The sequence below is a fragment of the Zeugodacus cucurbitae genome, chromosome 6 (assembly GCF_028554725.1).
Source record: "Zeugodacus cucurbitae isolate PBARC_wt_2022May chromosome 6, idZeuCucr1.2, whole genome shotgun sequence".
In the NCBI taxonomy this organism is placed as follows: domain Eukaryota; kingdom Metazoa; phylum Arthropoda; class Insecta; order Diptera; family Tephritidae; genus Zeugodacus; species Zeugodacus cucurbitae.
The window spans coordinates 23,534,516-23,554,186 of NC_071671.1; the positions used below are offsets into that span (position 1 = coordinate 23,534,516).

Below are 19,671 nucleotides of genomic sequence, written 5' to 3' on the forward strand. Positions count from 1 at the left end.
GTCATTAAAAAATCGTACAATCGATCGCATACTATTTGCATGTTGAAAAACAAATTTTTTTTATAAAAATCTATCACAACTTTTTTTTCTGTTTTGTTTAAAAGTCATTATACTAGACACTAATTTAGATACGAGTATAAAACGATAAATCGACGCGTCATTAATGCGACTATGTACGCGTATGTGTGTGTGCGTGTTTTTGTATAAAACATTAAAAATTATAAATAAAATAATTATGCTATAGAAAAATATATATGTATGTATATATATATATAGTATTTCCACAAACGTAATATATAACTACGAACGTATGCTTAAGCTCACACATTGCTATATTTACTTACAAACTAACTTATGATAATATTTATGTATAGTTGTATAAAATATATATTGTAAATAATCATTATAGTTACATATTTATTACTAAAAATATTCCTTATACGGACGGACTAACTTATTAACTAGTACGCCTGTGCAAGAAAATATATGTGTATGTATTTGTATTTAATAATTATCATAATTTTTAAGGCTTTCAATTTTAAAATCCCTTCAATTTGTTTGCAGTTTATTTATACAGGGTGTTGAAAATATTTTATATTATATTTTTATTTAATGTTTGATTTTTGTGGGATTTTTTTTTTTCAAATTTTAGCATGCAAATATCGTTTCAATACTCAATTGACATTAAAATTTCGAAGGCAACAAGTTTCCAATGATATTTGTGTCTTAAAATATACTATACAAAAATTTTGTTTCTAAACGTTTTGTTACCCATTTACACACCCTGTTTTTCCTGTTTAAATTCAATTCCTAACTAATTGAGCTTCTTTTACGGTTTTGTTTGTTATTTGTTTGTAATTAGATTAGTATATTACTAGCTAGCTATTAATGTATGAATCATAATGAAAATTATTCGAGTTATTTAAACAAAAAAGCAAACGATGTAGTATTAATGAATGAGCGACGACTTTTTTGTTATAAATGTGGAATATGTGATACTTTAATTCGAGAGTTTTTGATGCACTGCAGGAAAATAAACGATATTCTTGAATTAGTTCGAAATTTCTTAACCCATGATAGACGAACCAAATTTTCTTTATATGTACATTTTTTGGGAAAATTTTAAGGCTTTAAATAAAACTTAGGCGCTTCTATTTTATAAACGCAAGTCTTTGTTTTATATACTAATCGAAAGCAATATTTTTAAATTTAATAATATTTTAAATTTAAAAATTTGACATTTTTGACCAATTTTATTTTTAAAATTCGCTGCTTTATTAAGTATTTGACAAAATATTCGAAAAAATAATAATTTCAAATAAAATCAGAAAATTTTAAAAATAATTAATTTGGGTAAGCCTATGGCTTATGGCAAGTAAACAATTGTTTTTAATACAAAAAATTAGCTGCGCTTAAAAAATTATAATTATAAAAAAAAATCGAAAGTGCGCGGAATATAATGTGTATAACAAAATAAATATTATTACAAATCGTTGATCGTTATTTACGCTTTCAAGCCAATTTCAATGAGACCAATAATTTATTGCAATGCAAAACCTAGAGAATAGACTACTTTCACTTACTATTCTCCGAATTGAAGTTGTTTATAAAGCACAATTAAACGTATTTTCCTGCAGCGCATTGACTTTCAATGTGTTATTAGCCATTTAATAGAATACAATTATACAATTGCCTCAAGTGTTGTTTATGCAACAAATGTGGACGCACACGCACGACGGACTAACTAACCACTGGGAATGTATATAAAACAAGACAAAAATAATACGAAAAGAAATTGTTGCTTTTGCGCGAAAGTGGTAAGAGTACAATGGAAGGGTACTCGTGGAAATGAATGCGGACAAAAGACGATGAATGTCAAAAGCGGTATCAAAAGTGTGAGTGTGCGTGCGCGCGTTGAAGTTGATTGAAAATGATAGTGGGTACAATGGTGATAGCGGTGATGATGATGATGCACGCGGCACAAACATAAACACACAATTGTCAACTGTTATTTTCGCGTCTGTTGTAGCTTTTTAATGCACAGACGCAAAGTCTAGCAGCTAAATATATAGTAGTTATATATATTTTTTGACAATGTATTGCTTTTGTTGTTGTTGCGTACAACCGTTCAGTCTAATTACATTAATACTTGTGTTTGCTTTTGCAATATTATTAAGTTATTACTATTATTTATTATTATTATGCTTAACAGCGTATTGTTCACGTATTGTGCGTATATAAAGTATGTTTTTTTTGTTGTATTAAGTCGCGCTATACATAGTGTTAGTGGGTGTGCAGTGATGTTGTGGCTAAAACAACAACTTCATAGCCAAAAGTGAGTTGAAATTTCGCAAGAAAAACTGCAAATACTGACACTAATGTAGCATTTTTGTAGCTTGCATTTAACGTAACGTTAAAGTACGCAAAATCTCATTAGCGCGGTGTAAATTGTAAAGATATTCGATATGTTTGTACGCAGGCGTGGTGAGTTTTGAGTTTGTATGTGTGTGTGTTTCGGTTACAAAAGTATATTTGTTTAAACGTGTGTTATGAGCACATGACTTTGCTTTCTATAAAAAATATAAAATTACCGTTAATCATACTTGTCATTAAAACGCTTTAACACTTCACCGCGCATTAAACACATGTCTACACTCACGCACGCCAGGGACTTTTTGTAATTACATTTGTACTTAATTGTTATATGTGTTCTTGTAAAGGAAAAAAATAATAAAACTAACCTTCATTTTCCACTCACTAAACTCACATTAATTAACTAAACTTAGTATTAAAAACTACATTTACTTAATATTGAGAAGTATAAAACAAAAAAAATAAGACTCGCAATTACATTAGCTATGCACGCTGCACGTGCGCATGTGTGCAAACCAAGACGCGGCTAGTGGGCGCCGCCGTACAAAAGGGCGCCATACACTTGCAAATATTAATAATATGAAAAAATCACTCAATTACATTACTGCTGTACTGAGCTCGTTCACGCACTTGCATTTGCACACACACACAACACATAAATGCAACTTAATTAAGTGCATGCACAGTTAGACGGTTCTAGTTCACATTATACAACACCTGTTATGCAAAAACCTCTGTCGTTAATTTTTTAATTTTGCTTAGACTAATTAGCAACAGTCATACGCCACTGCGCACATTACAAACGCTCTCACTACTATTACTATACAAGCAAATTTCTGCAAAAAAAAATTTCTTATACCTAAAAAAAATTCCACTAGTTTTCTAAATGCAACACAATGCTTGGCAATGCATTGCAAATAAGCTATAGATTATATATATGTGCGTTTAACCTTCGTTAACGTGGACGTCTTGCAGGGTATTTCCTTTTCAAGATTCTCTGTAGAATTCTTACATTCATGGCTGCGATCCTTTTCTAAATCGAGATTCGGTTTTTTAAGACTGGAAAAATGGTGCGGATTCATTAATAGATTAACATCTTTGCCGGTATTGTGATGCTTGACGGCGAATTGGCTGTGTGACAAAAGCAAAAAAGTAAAAAAAAAAATATAGTTAGGAGATTTAATTATAAACATTTTTATAAATTTATATAAATTATTTTTTCAAATAATTTTTTTAAAATATTTTTCTTAAATATTTTCTTTTAAATATTTAAATGTTTTTTAAATAAAAACTAAACTTACGAATTCGAGGTGAATTGATTGCGATGATTTGCATGTAGCGATGTGGCTTTGCACATGCGTTTTGAGGTGTAATAACCAACAACAATGCCCACAACGAAAGCGATGAGCGAGAGCGCCCAACATAAGTTCTTGCCAGCGACCTTCAGCTGCTTATCTTTTATACCAGCTTGTGAGTGTAATGGATCTGTGAAATAATTTTAATTAAAAAATTTATTTTTCAACACTTTAAATCTCATTTTTGTAAACTCACCACTCAGCGTATTCATGAGGTCATCGGGATCCACCGATTGCAGTGTAATTTTATGTTCATCACTAAAACTGTTCAGCAAGTAATCATTGCCAGCGCCTGTGCTAGCATCCATATCAGTCGCTTTATCAGTGTGCACTTCATCAACAGCGGAAACGCCACTCTCCGCGGCAGTCGTGCTCACACCAACTGTGCCGCTATTCACCGCGCTCACTTTTGTGTAATGGAATTTCTTGCTGCTCAAATCTTCATCGACGGCTTGTGGTTGTTGTTGTGCTGTGACCAAATCAATGCCCGGACTTGCCACAATACCGCCACCAACAATTGGGCCATCAGCCATGAGTGTGCCACGTGTGTATTTCGGACAAAGCGACGCAGCTGCTTTCTTGGTGGTGTTCAAGCTCTGCAGGAATGCTTTTGTGCCGAATTTAATATTGCTGGCTGTAATACTTTTGCACTCATGATTCTGCTGATCCCAAGCGCAATTCGGATCTTGTAGACTGAGACAGCCCAAACAGTCGACGATGTGCGCGCAGTGATGTAACGGTACTGTAATCAAACTGCCGTCGCTAACCACTAAGAGACGATTGGTTTTCGCGGAAACGACGAGCTCACGCACGGCCACACCCAATGGTAGCACTTGCATTTCGGAAATCAAAACAGTTTTTAATTTCTCCACACCGCCGGCAGCGTTCGGCTGGCTGGGTGTTGGTATATTAATGAATTTCGTTACGCGGCCATCATCTGTGCCGGAGTAGATAACATCGTAGTACTCGCCATTCAAAGCCATAATTTGTGCATCAATTGCGATCGTGGTGAGTCGATGATGTAAATTGACTTTGGTGAGTAGTGGACGTCCATAAACCGCTGGCACAGCAGTCTCCATTAGCGGATGTGTTTTGGCGAAATTCACCGCAATGCTGGATAACATACGCGAATCTTCGACACACTTGCCCGGACGCGGTTCGGGCACTTGTTCATCCTGTATGGGCAGCCATTGTGATTGACTGTCTTTCTGTGATTTGAAACTGCCCTCAAAGGCGTCCATGATGTCGTTCACATTGAATGCGCACACTGCTGAACCGGGTATGGCATTCACGGAGGTGGTGAAGACGGCGTAGATGAGTGAATTCGCGCCGCTCTCGACAATGGGTGTGATGGCCTCTTTGGGGCGACATGAGAAAAGTAGTTTATATTAATATACTATGTTACAAATTAAAGGTTTGCTATTAAAACTTACGTATTTCATCGAAGTAGAATGGAAATTCACCGGGTACTGAGCAATTTAGACGCGCTTTCAAAAACGAGGTCCAACTTTTGGAGAGTGAATACGGACCGCCACGATCGTTCTTGCAAACGCGAGCAACGCGTGAGTAAATTGTCTGGAATGAAGAGCGAAGAAAGTGAATTTTTGATAGTAAATAAGTTAATATTTTTGAAACTAAAGATTAAATATTTGACCTCAAAACATAAAAGCTACAAAATAACCGCAAAAGAAAGTCCGAAGGTAGTCCAAGTTCGTTCCCGCTACAGTCGAGCTCACCTAATCGGAACGGACACGGATTTATATCCGGCCAGGAGTTGTCCATTCGGAAATATTGCTCAAAATTATATTAATTTCTTTTGTCGCTACGCCAAAAGCAGTCAAGTTGCCTAATTGAAATAATTTTGTATGACCAATTTCATTATTTTTTCGGTTTTAAAAACTTATTTTCTTAAAATTGAAAATATTACGATTAATATTATCTCGTAACATGTAAAATACAAAAATATTTTGTTTTTGAATCCAATTAAGCTTATAAATTTTTGCCAACTCACTCAGAGAACATAACCTAACTTATGCTTCTATACCATAAACACCCCAAAAACTTTTCTTTTATGACTTTTTACGCTCCTTAATAAAAATACACATAAAATATTTACCAAATATTATTACTAAATAAGAACACACCCACTGCCATTGACCCCATAAATCACACAGCGACGCACACTCACCTTGCCGAAATTCATATACTCCATTGAGATTTCGCGAAAGAAGAACATTACATAACGATCACGCTCCACAGCGCCCACAAAATCTGGCTGATTTAACTGTTTCAAGTCATACTGTTCGGTACGTAAATTCTCGCGATATATCAGCGGATCACTGCCCGAGAAATCCGCAACGGTGGCGCTGTAAAGTTGTCCCTCCGCATAGGCATAGGTGCTGTTATGTGCCGGACTATATGGGCAAAGACCTTGAGCCTCCACATCGCGTACAATATCATACCGTTGGCCGGAACCGCCGGCAGCGCTCAGCTCACTTGTGGCGGGCGCATAATGGCGACAGCGCGGCTTATACGAATTGGTACCACACAGCAAGATCTGGCCGCCATCGAGCCGTGCAAAAACGCGTATGTAATTGTGACAATCTGTCTCACGTTTACCCTTCAGTGCGCACAATTCGCGATCGGCATCGGATGAGAACCATTCCAGGCGGCTGAGTTCACGCAGGCCATCCATGCTGATGTTGTACATGATGTCTCTATTAGAAGCGAACGGTGGGAATTGGGGTTTAACAAAAGAAAGAAAGCAAGAAAGAAATGTTGAGATAGTGGTTAAGTAATTGGCGGCGACAAAATGCAATGTTATGAGAAAGGTGTGTGACTTGTGTACTTACTTAGCGCCCACCAATATGGTGGCATCGTCGTAGGCCAAAATTTTAAAATAATCCGTGCTATTGCCCAGGAACTTGGCAATGATTTTATCTTGCTCTGCAATAACAATATACAAAATGCAAATTATAATTTGTATGCATATAATTAACCATATATTTTTGTATGTATGTGTTTGTTTTTGTTTTTAAAATTGAGTTTAAAGAACGGAAATGTTAATCAACTGCACCACATCACACTTACTCGGTTGCAAATCTGGGCGCACATCGGGCATCCAAGCGTGTACGGCATGCGGCAGTAACAGCAGCAGCAGCTGGCATAACGTGCTGCAGCTAATTAGCGTTTTAATGGCGAACACGCTCTTAGTTGTAGGTTTCGGTTGCAACTTTTGCATTGTAGTAATAATTATAATTATAATTGCTATTGTTATTTAGATGACTGTATATGCGAACTGTTTGTTGTTTGCTGCTTGCTATTATTATGTATGTAGCTTTCAATTGCTTACTATTGCTGGCACAGATCACACAAAAATTTTATATATACACATACATACGTAACACGGTTAAACGTAATGTGTGTAGTTAGTTAATTGTTAAGCTTAAAATTCCACTTAATAATGCTGCGTCGGTGGGCGTTAAACACTTTGCCGGCACTGCTGTTCACTGCAGCTTTTATTGTTTGCGAATTGACACATATTTTCCCGGTTAAAACAACACACACGTTAAATATACACGAGGAGCACTGCATAAACTATTTCGCGTACGTACGCCGCAAGCAAGACAAACTAAATGGCAAAGGCACCGAGTTGGTGTTGTGCTGGTGGTCTGGCTCACTAGAACTGGCTCTGTGTGCCACAGGCACAACGGCAACGGCTGATTGTCAGGCGGCAGTGTGCGCAAATTGTGTTCAACAATGGAAATTAAATACCTGCAAGATAGAATAAAAATTAAGCGTATTAATAAATAGAACAATTAGCATTCGAATTAGGCACTAGGCACTATATTAGGTTCAAATGTGGAGCGTACGTGCGTTAATCAAAAGAATTTTCGCAAGCACAACCAAATGCTATGCAGCAGCAGCTAATCAGGTCGGCAAATTTGTGATACTGATTTCCCTTGCAGTCAGTAGCACAGGTATTATAAGCAGACAACGCGCATACCAACAACAACAATAATAATAACGGCGCACATACATATGTATGTGTGCATGCGCGTAGAAGGAATAAAGTCCTTTTTGCCTTACACTTACACCTCAAAGCCCCCTCAACCGTCACACACATGTGTGATGACACATTTCGCTGAAAATTGGAAAATTTTTATGGAAAGCACGTACGGTTTTTCCATAAATTCACAGCTTGTTGCACGCTGACTAATAATAAAAATGCGACGTTCGTCCTTATCGTTTGTTGTTACAATTTTTTCTTGGGAAAAAACGTGACTTTGACAGCGTTGACAAGCGTTGTGTGTAAATATTCGAAATATGTGCACAAGCACGCGATGCAAAGGACACTAATTACACGTACAACAACACTGCGCAGCACTAAATGCACACAAATATGTATTAAATTAAAATGCAAACAAAAGAAACGTAGAGAGCGACACTTTTGGTCGCCAATTGTTGCCACTTTCTCACATTTAAACTGTGTGATAATTAGCGAGGAACGGCATGAGACAGAAATCGATGTGAATTGGTCGGCTGGCTGTTGACTGCACCAAAATAACCACGCGACAGACAGCCACCCGGTGTGGCAGCTAGACAGCGTCGTAGATATATACGCTGACGCGACAGCCCTGGTGACAACAATAATCAGTTGAGTTGACTTTTTCTTTGCTTTCCTTTAGCAACGCAGCGTTAAGTAGCAGCAAGTATTTGAATCCCCACTAACATAAGTCAACAAGATGAGAAATGCCAATGTGCCCGCATGCATTGTTATTGATGAGATCAAACATGTTTACTTTGAGATTTGAATGATTCGAGTGTGAGAATTACATGGCGATATTTTCCGCTTTTCACAATGAAAATGCAATGTTATCCGACGATTTGTGGTATTCCAACAAAAATGCCAAGCGGAAGCATGAAAAAAGGCTAGCGTACAGTGGGTTAAAAGGAATTTATATTATATTCGATGTAGTCAAGAAAAGATAAAGCAAATTCATAAATATTACAATAAAATTTTAAAATATATATTAAAGTAATATTAGTATTTTTTTTAAATTGAAAATGAATTAAAAATATATTTTGAAGTAAAATAAAATTAATTTAATTTTTATGAACATACGTATGTGTTTTAATGATATATTGGACGAAGTACTGACTAAGCGAATACATATTTTCATGAGAAAAATAAAATTTAAGTATAAAATAAGTAAAAATGTTTCCTTTTAATTTTTATGAATATACATATTTGAATTAATATTATATTCGATCTAGTGAAGTAAAGATAAAGCAAAAACAGTAGAACTTCCATAATTCGAATCATCATAATCCACAAAAAAAAAATTCGAGTTAGAGAGATTTCCGAGTTACGGAAGGTAATTTGTATGAATTTTTACTTGTATTGCCAATTCAAGAGTTTGAGTTATGGAGAATTTTCAGTTATCGAAGTTCAACTGTATGTTCATAAGAATTAAAAATAAGTATTTTTTCAAATAATAAAATAGTGATATTGTATCGCAACAGTAGTATAACGGTATACAATATGTATTTAAACTCAACTCCGAGCGTATTAGCGGCAATTGAAAAATCAAACGAAAAGAGTACAACCCACTTGTTTTGCAGTTCGAATATTTTAATAAAAATCATAAAAAATACATTTGGGTATTTTTCCAAAGATAAAAAGTTATAAATTTTTCTGTACTTAACATGTATGTACGTGCTTTATACAACACTCTAAAAGCATGCTTATACGATTTTTAAATATTTTTTATAAAAAAACGTGCAGCTAAATGGATTTTCAATAAAATATTTAAATCTGTAATTACTAAATATTTAAGTGCCAAGAAATTGGCTCAACTCACACAAGTGCGCACAGCTTTCTTGGCACTTAACTTCTCAACACACAAATATTTAACTTTTAATGTGGCCAATATAAAATTAGTACAATTATATATGTATGTACATCTGTATTTATTATATATGTATATGAAATCAAGTGTCTAGAATGTTTACTTGATTGCCATATGAAAGCGCTCAAACTCAAAAAAGCAATGCACTACCCAAATGTATATAGTATACAAAGTATTTATTTAAAACGTTTGTGAAAATATGGAAAATACAGCTTGGCGGCTGAGCATATGCACATTTGTATACAAATCTATGCTATGTAAATATTTGTGGAAATGCTTTTATACACAATTTTTTATCTCTACACTTCCTTCTTTTTTCGTTCTCATATCAGACTACACCACTGCTGCGCTTATTTTATTTATTTATTTATATACATATGTGTGCATATAACGTGTTCCACTTTTAAGCACTTCTGGTAATAGATGCAAATGCTGTATAATTTATAGCGGCTTAATTTATGCTCACACCTGTTTTGGAAAACTTTTTTCGTTTTGGAGAATTGCTTATATTATTTTTCAATGTTTCGAATACTACAAAACTGACACGTTTTCTACAACGCTTACAGCTTATTTTTGGTGATTTTTCATTTACTTTTGAATATTGATACTTATTTGAAATCCGGTTTTCTTCACAAATTCAATTTGATGCATCACTTAATGTTATAAAATATTTTATTTGAAATCTCAATTGAAACAACTCACTGTTCCACTTTTTTTCTTTCTTTCGCAGAAGATGAATTTAAAGAAATTATTCAAGAACAACATCTAACATAACACTAAATGAACGTTAATTATGGCATACATAATAAATAATAATAATGATTTTCAATGTCAAAACTCTCGAAAAGTGTCAATAGCACACATTTTTGTATTCTCACGGTTTGGGTTACTGCTTCTGCACTCACAACGCGATTGACAATTGTTAATGCCATCGATAGCTACTGCTACGTACGAAACTTCATTTTACAATGCCACCACCCCAACAATAGAAAAACCAAAAGGAAAATAAAACAACCACAATTGAAGAAAAGTTACACACTCTCATGCCACAATCAACTGGGGCATGACTCATGTACTTTTACGCTTTTGAGTTGTAGATAAATGGTACAAAAAAAGTATTATAATGTAATAGTAATAATAATTGTTAAGGCTTTTCACCGGTGTTCGAAGGTGTTTAACGCTGTGAAAAGTGTAGTGGAGCGTGGTAGCGTTAATGCTTACTTCACTTGAAAGTAATGAAAATGCACCCCTTTGCACACGCGTTGCTACTTTTTCTTAAGTATTTATATGAACCTATGTTTTCTATATAGAAATTAAAATAGACTGAAGTATCTTCATGTGTTTGAAATTTCCTCGTGCATGAAAGGGCAAAATTTTAATTTTTGCTAATTCCGTCTTTTCAATTTACGCGGTAACTACCTACTGAGTTTCGTTATATTTTCCAGCTAATTCATATGCCAACAAATGTTTATGTTAGCAAAAATTTAATGTAAATTAATTGCGTCTGCTTATACGAAAATCAATTCAATTTCATTGCCAAATTGTATATCTTGTTGAAATGATTTTATATACAAACACAAGTGCTATGTATGCATGTACGCAAATATTTTGGCTGGATTGGCGAAAATTCGTTTTCCGCGAAAAATGTTTATTTTCAGTTTTACTTTTTAGTTTTTCTATTAAAAATGTTTTGGTGGCTGATCTCGGATAAACATACAATTTACACATACAGAATTTTGTATTATAAGTACGTAGGGGTTTGTATATGGCTACTATGCCAATAATATGTAAATTTGCGCTCGTGCAGTAACGCTTAATGCGATTAACATACACACAACAATAAAAAATAAAAACAATACAATGTGTCAATAATGATTGCCACTTCAGCTGCGCGTGTTCCATATGAATCACACAATTCGATTGAAATGTTTAAAATTTAATAGATAAGTTATTGATGAATGCATAACTAAAGTTTCCTTAACTACACAGGTGTTTGCAGTAAATAATAAATAATAAAAAATTCCTTGCACATATAACTATATTTCAGTTGAAACAATTATATAGCAACAGGAATATGTAATTAGAATGTACAAACGTCATTTTGAGAGAATGTTGATGATCACATGCTACTTACAACAATTTTAATTGATTTACATTTGTAGATGTTTCTGCAAGTATAAATGTATGTACGTAAATATATATGAACACATATTTACAAGATAGTAAGCTCGTACTACGATAAAAGCTTCAACTCACTATAATTGAGAGCAGTTTTATACCATATACGAGACTTATACTATATACAAGTTCATTCATATTCGTTGACAGCGCCCACACATAATACTCTGACCCGATAAGGTACCGACAAGATGCTATAGTGCTGTGCTACTTCTCAAATCCATGAATGAAATATGTAAATTTGTAGCATAGTATGTAAATTTCAAGAACCAAATTCGAGCTCAGTATGTACTTGAAATACGCTGCACGACACGTTCGCGCATCCGCTAATTGATAAAAATGCTAATCACAAAAATATATAGTACAAAGAACAATGTAGCAGCGTATTAGTTGAAGTTATGAAGCGGGTGTGTGAATATGTAGGTTGGGATGATGATTGTAACACATTATTTACATACATACATATAGTATATGGATGTATGTAGAACAAGTAAATATAGACCGTAGAGATACTGATTGGTATCGTTGATGATTCGCAATGCAGCATCCCTTCCGGTCAATGTGAGTCATTTTCTTCTCATAATTTTACACACCAACTCATCCAACTATATCTGTAGAGCACGCTATTAACTTGTTTTTCCCACTATAACTGATGTTTATATAACTGTTCAACAATTAGCGAAATATAAAAATGCGCCAACCTCACCTGTAATTAGTAACTTGTGTAGTTTATAAATTGTACAAGTGTGCAATTCACTTTTATGGAAAATCACACAAATCATTGTTACTTTGGTAGACAAAACGTCGCAGCTACCCTTGAAATGTTGTAGAAAATGGTTATAACAGCAATATTGCAAACACGAGCAGTTTAAAACACCAGTCACTAGTTTTTTTATATACCCCATTTAAGTGGTCTATTGCCACTTTTAGAGTTGCTCTAATATTGCCACGGCTGCCAATTGTATCTCAACACTACCGCCAACACAGAAATCACATAGCAAACTTGGCTCCTACTAGACCTTTTGTCTTCGTTGCTAGTTTATTCAGTAGTTTCATTAATTGTTTTCTTCTGTTCAACTCTTCTATTTCTATTCTATGCTGGTTCTGTATGCTGCTGCTGGTGTTCAATAGCTGCCACAACTGGCTAGCCAGTCAACAATTTAATAAGCAAGCGACGAACGACGTACACCGATCTCATACGAGTTATCGAACGAGCAGAGCGTGTGGGTCCCCGCCTTAAACCAATCCACTCCAATTCACCTGTGGCCCCACTTATGACGAGTTTTGTTTTTCTTCGCTTTGTCACTACACATCGCTTTTCCCCCCGCTGTTCAATATTCACACAAAAGTAACACCAACACCACAAACATTGTCAACTAGTCGTAGCTGTCGTCAATAATAGCGTTGTAGCTACGGTGTTGTTGACGTTATTTCTTCGCTTCTTATTTCTTGTTGCTTCTTTTATGCATACATTAACTGCGCTTTTTGTTGCTTTTGCCCCACACAACACTACATTATGCTTGATTTTGTTGTTGGCGTTCTTGTTGTTTTTGCTTTTTATGTTTGCCAGTAGCGTACTCCAGCAAAACCTGTTTGAGTTACAACAAAAAATATATACAAAAACACACACACATTTATAAAAACCACGACGCTAGCACTCTCACACATATGCACTTTTATGTACGTTTTATAGCAGCGCCCAGTACAAGCACCGCGAAGAAAATAGGAAAACGGGTAATGAGCCCCAATTTCCTGCACATTTCAACTGGTTTTGCTACATTATTTTTCACTAATTAGCACAGTTATAATTAATATTTGGTTTTTTTCAAAGCTTTTGTTGCACTTTAAACTCACCAAAAATTAGACAAAATTGGAAAATATTAATTAATTTAAAACAACAAATAAACAAAACACAAATCTTTAGCACAATTTATTTCACTCGAGTGCGTCGGTGGCCATAGCTGAAATCGCTCTCTGTGCCTTCTGTATGTATACATAAAGTGGATGAATTTGCCCAGCCACCAGGGTGGGCATGAATAACGTACAGGGTTGCATGTGCAGCAAGAAAAATATTTAAGCGTTGTGACAATTGGAAAATTTATTTAATTGCTGAAACTTGTATACTGAATTAAAGGAAAATGATAAATTATAATAAATTATTTATTCCACTATTTAGAAATTTAATGTTTCTTATATATTTGAATTACTTTTTAAACATTTTAATTATTATTAGTTAATTGTTTACATTTCCACTTATTTCGCCACCACATAACACACTAATTCTACAACAGTTTTTAAATCACTGTATGCTTATACGTAACAATGCAGTGGCATTCAAACTCATAGCTGGAAAATCGATAAATTATGCATTTTGACATTTCGGATAAGTAGAATTTGCACTGATAAGGAAAATTCCAACCCTCTTGACATCGTCCGTGTTCGTCCGGCCGTGCAGTGGAATTTAAAATTAAAAATTCCTATACTACTGCAAATAATTTACAATTTTAAACATGTTAAATTAAAGAAAATGTATTTGCATTAAAAGTGCAGTATACGCAGATTTGCTAATTGTGTGAATTAATTTGTGGAGAAACTCGAAAGTTATAAGTATGGCCAAGTAAGTGATTTTGTGTATTGTGTGCTATTAATGAAGACCAGATACCATAGCGATGATGACCTGCCATACACACACCTTGTGTGATAATGATTTGTTAATTGGAAAAACGTTTGAATTAATAGGAAAAGTGGTTGTTACAAAAAATGCATTTGTTTATACAAGTGTACGATATATTTTTTTCATTGAATAGTATACAATCCGAAAAAGTGCAGCATACGCCTATACGTACATATAAACGAAAATTTTATTTTACTATATGCATTGCGGTTGCCCCACACCTATTTTCCAGCACTTCCCTTTTATAATGTTTCGCTTTGATGTTTATTACACACCCACATTTTCGTTGTGTTTACATTTTTAAGTGCAGCCATACTGACAGCTGCGAAAATAACAACCGAATAAGCAACTCCATAGTGTGCTACTAATATAATAGATGCAACTTGTCCCACCACATAGCTCGTAACGCAACGAAATTCAGCCACAATAACAACAAGAACAACACAAACAAATGGGCATGTCAGTCATTCATACATTCAATTCGACTCTCACGTCTTCTCATATTTCAATCGGCTAATTGCTATTTGTTTGCCCACCACCCCCACTACAATGGGCGCACGCATTTACTATTTCCCACGACTCTTCAACTACCAAAGACGCTCAATCAAATATAGACTCTTCGTCTGGGAATAGCAACTCACAATTTAGTAAATGTGATTTTTAATTGCTTTCTACTGTGTTACTCGTTATGTGCTTAGAATGCGTTTGGCTGGCATAGAGCAATGTATTTAAGCCATGACATGAGCGGTAATTGTGGGGCAAACAGTAGTACGAGTGTTATCAGTTTCACTTTTGATGACGTGCTGTAGCGTTGTAAATGGCAAATATACTTTATCACAAGCAAGTTGATAACCGCTCATTTAGTTGCAATTGTGCCAATATGCCAACAACACAAATCCGCCGAAGCTAGTTAAGCGCTATTAAAGTCTAGCAAACTTAGTTATACTTAATAAGAATATAAAGTTGTTTTCTTTAAAAAAAATATATATAATAAATGTTCAGCGCTTTCCACAAGCCTAAACGCTTGCGTTGGCCTAAACTGGAGCGTGCTAAGCGGCGAAGCAAGGATGAGAGGTGTTATTTTCGGTCCAAAAGTCGTTAGCTATTAACAGTTATTTTTTATATTATTGTTTAAAAAAGGTGTAACTTAATATTTTCAAATAAATATTTGCAGGGAAACGATGATTGTCTTCGTCTACGACACCGAATGTCTTAAGGACGAAGCAGATGATCCGGTGAAAGCAGTGCTCTACTTTCATCCCAGCTGGGTATCAGACACACAAAAAGTGGCGCTATGCGGCCAACTAATGGGTACATCGTACTTTCTGAAGGACTGTTTCTTTAAACCGAAAATTATGGCTTTGCAAAATGGCAAATTTGTGTTGAAGGAATTCGGTAGATTTACGTTGGTGAGTGTTTTAATTTTTTATCCATTTTTTATATAATTATAAAAATTATGTTTTCTAGGCCGTCGGCACGGATCGCAACATCTCAGATTGTTTGCTTGAGCAGCGCGCTGATTTGCTGGCCTCACTGGTGAAGTTCTTCCATCGCGATCTGCAGAGTCTCTTCGATCAGTTTCCACAACAGGCGCAATATAAGAATCTCTCCGAAAAGTTATATCACATTTTCGAAACATATCTGCCGATTTTACAACGTAACGGACATATTTTCCAAAACGTACCCAAACTGCGTATGCCGAAGGTTTGTGAAGTGGTTAGAGCATATGTAATTTAATTAATTAACCGCTCCCATTTTCTTGCAGACCGCCAGCAATATATTTTTGGATGCCATACAAACATTGCAATGCTGTCAACAGACAAAGGGCATACTGGGCGGTGCCGTGCTCTATCATAACAAGTGTGTAGTATACCAAACTCACATAGCTGTATTTCCAATCAAACTTTTTTACATTAATCTTCTTCCTTTCCAGAGTGGTGGCCTCCCAACTTGGCGATACCATTACCAAGCAGCTGGTGCTAACCGATCCGCTGCACATACGCACCACCGCCGAACAGTTACACAACACCGACTTTCACATACCCAACGGCGTACAAATGTTGGTCGTTTATGTGGATGTACCGCAATATAGCCGCTTGGCGGCAGACGCGCAACGCGCACAAACGCTACAGACCACACAACTGTCGCAGGGACTGTTGCCCTTCCAGTATGCGAAGCGTAAAATGAAACGCGACAAATCCTTAATTTTCACCAACATACCAGAGGAAGGCAGCACTGCTGGCGGTACGGTAGGTGAAACGGCGGAGGAAGTGGTCGCAGTGTCGCAAACACCCGCTGCAGTGCGTCCAAAATCATTGCTGATACGCCCTACACACTTGCCACTGCGTAATCGCAATGGCATTGGTAGTGCGAAGGAGCTGCCGGAGTCGGGTATTGCTTCGATAAATTTCGATGAGACCGATTCATATCCGGAGTTTATCGGACGCACTAGTGTGTGTTCGACGCCCATGACTGAGAATAAAGTGCTTCAAGTGGGGAATATTATGTCCATTTGCGCCAATCCGGAGGTGAGTACACTCTTTTATAGACAATTTGCTATTTGTAGACATAACCTTTAAATATTTGTACTAATCGGCAGGACGAGAGCAACTCGAACAAGAAGAAGATACAGGCAACCAACCGACGCAATTCGTTGAAATTCGATTTTGAGAAATTCTTTCAAAACTTCATTGCCAACCCAAACAAACAAATGGAGCGTCGCAACTCTTTCACCGATCTGCAAGATTCTTTGAAGAAGATCTCCAAGAAGCTGTCGCTCAAACAATTTTCGCATAGCTTTAAGACTGACGTCAATCGCAATGGCAGCATAAGCGGCATTGAGGCATTAGAATCTCCCGATTTTATTGAGAATGACGATGATCTGGAGGCCGAGCAAAATTCGGACAACTCGGATGAGAATAATCGCACATCACGCACCATAACCGATCCCACCTATCCCGTTTTCAATGAGAATGGACAACCCATATCGCGTAGTCTCTTCCAGGAGTTCATCGAGAAATACTATCGCCTGTGGGCGGAGCATGGCAGCGGCACGGACAGCGCCAAGAAGGATGTGGAAATCGCACAACTCATTGAGGAATTCAAAGAGTTCGATAATGAGCTGAAAAAACTAGACGAATCGCTGCGTCAGGACGCCGGCGATAATAGCAATAGCACACAGCTCAAGGCCGATCGCAATTTGAATACCGAACCGGCTGGGATCGTGCCGGCTGTGGTGAAAACACCACTCGATAAGAAAGCGCTTAGTCTGCCACTGAAGCCACTCGCCGACGCCGTCGCCTCCGCAAACAATGAGCGTGAGCAGCCCTGTGTTGCCGCGAATCGCAGACAAAGCGGCGGCGTGCCACTCACACCGCTCATGGCTAAACTCTCTGTGTTGGCGCTGAATGAGGAGCACAATGGCAGCGGCGGCGGTTGGGATGCCAACGCGGTGGAAATACAAACGCCATTAAACACAACTAAAGTATTCTCGCGTCGCAACTCGTTGAAGTGTGACGATGCAGTGGATGCCTTAGCGACATTGCCCACCAACCTGCAGTCGGCCATGAATGGCCTAAAGCGACTGGAGTTGTACATGTGTGGGCAGCAAAATATGACTTTGCTGCTGCTGATGGAGGAGGGTACGGCGAGACAACAGCCTGTGGTGCAGAAGATGGTGAATTGACAAGTTATCCAAATTTCGAAAATTACAGTTATAAGTTTTCGAAAATTCAATAATTACTGTTAAAAGTTTTTGAAATTTCGAAATTTACAGTTATAATTTTTTTAAAGAAAATTCTCATTAGTTATATTCCTCTTTCTAACCTTAATATTTTCTCATTTCCAGTTCGATATTTGCGTTGCGAAATTTCCGCATATGGAATCGCATTTAAATCAAACGCTCAATGTCAATGTTGAAGGCGATAAGCGTGACGGCGCCTACAGCTTCATGAGCATCGATGCGAAATGGGATACATTGGAGCGCAATGGACCATGGAATCCATTGGAATTAAATACGCTCGAATGCATGCATCAAGATTTGCAGCCGAACGATGAGATCTCCGACTTGATTTTGAGGTAAGCCGGAGTCGAGTTGTTAGTGCTTGTCGAATAAAAATCCGGGTTCGTTCCGGTTCGAGTCGGTACATTAATGCATCGAGAGATTTGTCTTCCTTAACTAAAATAAATTTAATTTTAACCTAACCTAACAATTTTTAATTTTTTTCCATGCAGATCACACGATGCCGTCTACTACGGCTACAAGTCTGGACGCTCCGAATTCTTTTACAAAGAATCTGCACATGCCACCAATGGCATACCGCCACCCTCCGACCCTATGGGCAATGTAACGATGCGCGCCAAAACACATCTGGAGCGTGATCATTCATATATTTTATTCTAAATTTGACAAACGTTTGCAGCAGCATAAATAATTTTAACAATTTACAGCGTTGCCGGATCGCAATGAGAGTCGCAAGCGGAGTAAGATAGCAAAATATTGTGTGTATGTATGTATTTTTCTTTGCTTTTTATTTCAATTCTTATAGTAGTGATACTCAAACAAGCTAGAATATTGACTATGTAGTAGAATTAACAACAACAAAAACAGCAAAAATATGTTTCACTTAAACTCATTAGTGCGCCATTAGCCTAGCGCCGCCAATTCTAAGTAGTACACAAAATATTTTGACTAAACTACTCACAACCTAAAAAGTTAAGTGTTAGAGACGAAGTGAAGTGAAAAAAGAAAAACAAAAGAAAAGAGATGTTGTAGTTGCTTTCTACGGACGCGGCTGTAGTATGAAATTATTTTTTTAGATTGTTACTTAAGTTGTTAGCTAAGGAGACATGTGCAAAGCTGTAGCATGAGAAAATTATTTACAATTTTATTGAACGGACGATTAAGTTAAATAATTTTGTATTTATATTTTTTTAGGTTCCTAAAGGTATGCATTCATTTATGTTAAACAGTTTTTAAAATTAGTTGAGGAGTGTCAGGTGCTCAAAACCCACCAAAGTTTTCGTTTTACGACAAATTTAATGCCGTAGCGCTTAAAAGCATGCTACAATTGCTTGTATAAGCCTCACCAAACGAAGAGATTTTATTAATTTTTATTTTTTGATTTATATATTTAAAAAATCCATATTTATTTACTCGATTTTATATTTTTTATTCGAT

At 36.3% G+C, this 19,671-nt stretch overlaps 2 protein-coding genes across 5 annotated transcripts; one reads left to right on the forward strand and one right to left on the reverse strand.

Moving 5' to 3' along the window:
• Window positions 1-314: 314 nt before the first annotated feature.
• LOC105210736 (semaphorin-1A) lies at window positions 315-13,827 on the reverse strand. Of its 2 annotated transcripts, none has more exons than XM_011181873.3 (8): window positions 13,673-13,827; window positions 6,819-7,502; window positions 6,581-6,674; window positions 5,917-6,445; window positions 5,162-5,303; window positions 3,925-5,085; window positions 3,675-3,858; window positions 315-3,504 (listed from the first exon to the last, which is right to left on the reverse strand). In XM_011181873.3, the coding sequence occupies exons 2-8, from the start codon at window positions 6,967-6,969 to the stop codon at window positions 3,303-3,305; spliced, it is 2,463 nt and encodes an 820-aa protein (XP_011180175.1). In that variant the 5' UTR covers window positions 6,970-7,502; window positions 13,673-13,827; the 3' UTR covers window positions 315-3,302. The 2 variants fall into 2 exon arrangements, with proteins under 2 accessions (XP_011180175.1, XP_011180176.1); XM_011181874.3 differs by lacking the exon at window positions 13,673-13,827 and adding an exon at window positions 12,525-13,049.
• Window positions 13,828-14,200: 373 nt separating this feature from the next.
• Window positions 14,201-19,254, forward strand: LOC105210735 (uncharacterized). 3 transcript variants are annotated; one of them, XM_011181872.3, is made up of 8 exons: window positions 14,201-14,435; window positions 15,667-15,901; window positions 15,960-16,196; window positions 16,258-16,352; window positions 16,426-17,020; window positions 17,092-18,168; window positions 18,340-18,569; window positions 18,726-19,254. In XM_011181872.3, exons 1-8 carry the CDS (start codon window positions 14,428-14,430, stop codon window positions 18,892-18,894), a joined length of 2,646 nt encoding a protein of 881 aa, XP_011180174.1. In that variant the 5' UTR covers window positions 14,201-14,427; the 3' UTR covers window positions 18,895-19,254. The 3 variants fall into 3 exon arrangements, with proteins under 3 accessions (XP_011180174.1, XP_054088986.1, XP_011180173.1); XM_011181871.3 differs by lacking the exon at window positions 14,201-14,435 and adding an exon at window positions 14,542-15,566; XM_054233011.1 differs by lacking the exons at window positions 14,201-14,435; window positions 18,726-19,254 and adding an exon at window positions 14,538-15,566 and having other exon boundaries at window positions 17,092-18,180; window positions 18,340-18,474.
• Window positions 19,255-19,671: the final 417 nt, after the last annotated feature.

What these genes read in the sequence shown, in the direction of transcription:
- LOC105210736 (XM_011181873.3), bottom strand. Translation starts at nt 6,969, where the DNA reads ATGCAAAAGTTGCAACCGAAACCTACAACTAAGAGCGTGTTCGCCATT. An exon ending in ATTCTACTTCGATGAAATAC is followed by an intron (nt 5,086 to 5,161) that starts GTAAGTTTTAAT and finishes GTCGCCCCAAAG; the next exon opens with AGGCCATCACACCCATTGTC. An exon ending in CCTCATGAATACGCTGAGTG is followed by an intron (nt 3,859 to 3,924) that starts GTGAGTTTACAA and finishes ATTATTTCACAG; the next exon opens with ATCCATTACACTCACAAGCT.
- LOC105210735 (XM_011181871.3), top strand. Translation starts at nt 15,487, where the DNA reads ATGTTCAGCGCTTTCCACAAGCCTAAACGCTTGCGTTGGCCTAAACTG. An exon ending in GCCGTGCTCTATCATAACAA is followed by an intron (nt 16,353 to 16,425) that starts GTGTGTAGTATA and finishes CTTCCTTTCCAG; the next exon opens with AGTGGTGGCCTCCCAACTTG. An exon ending in ATCTCCGACTTGATTTTGAG is followed by an intron (nt 18,570 to 18,725) that starts GTAAGCCGGAGT and finishes TTTTCCATGCAG; the next exon opens with ATCACACGATGCCGTCTACT.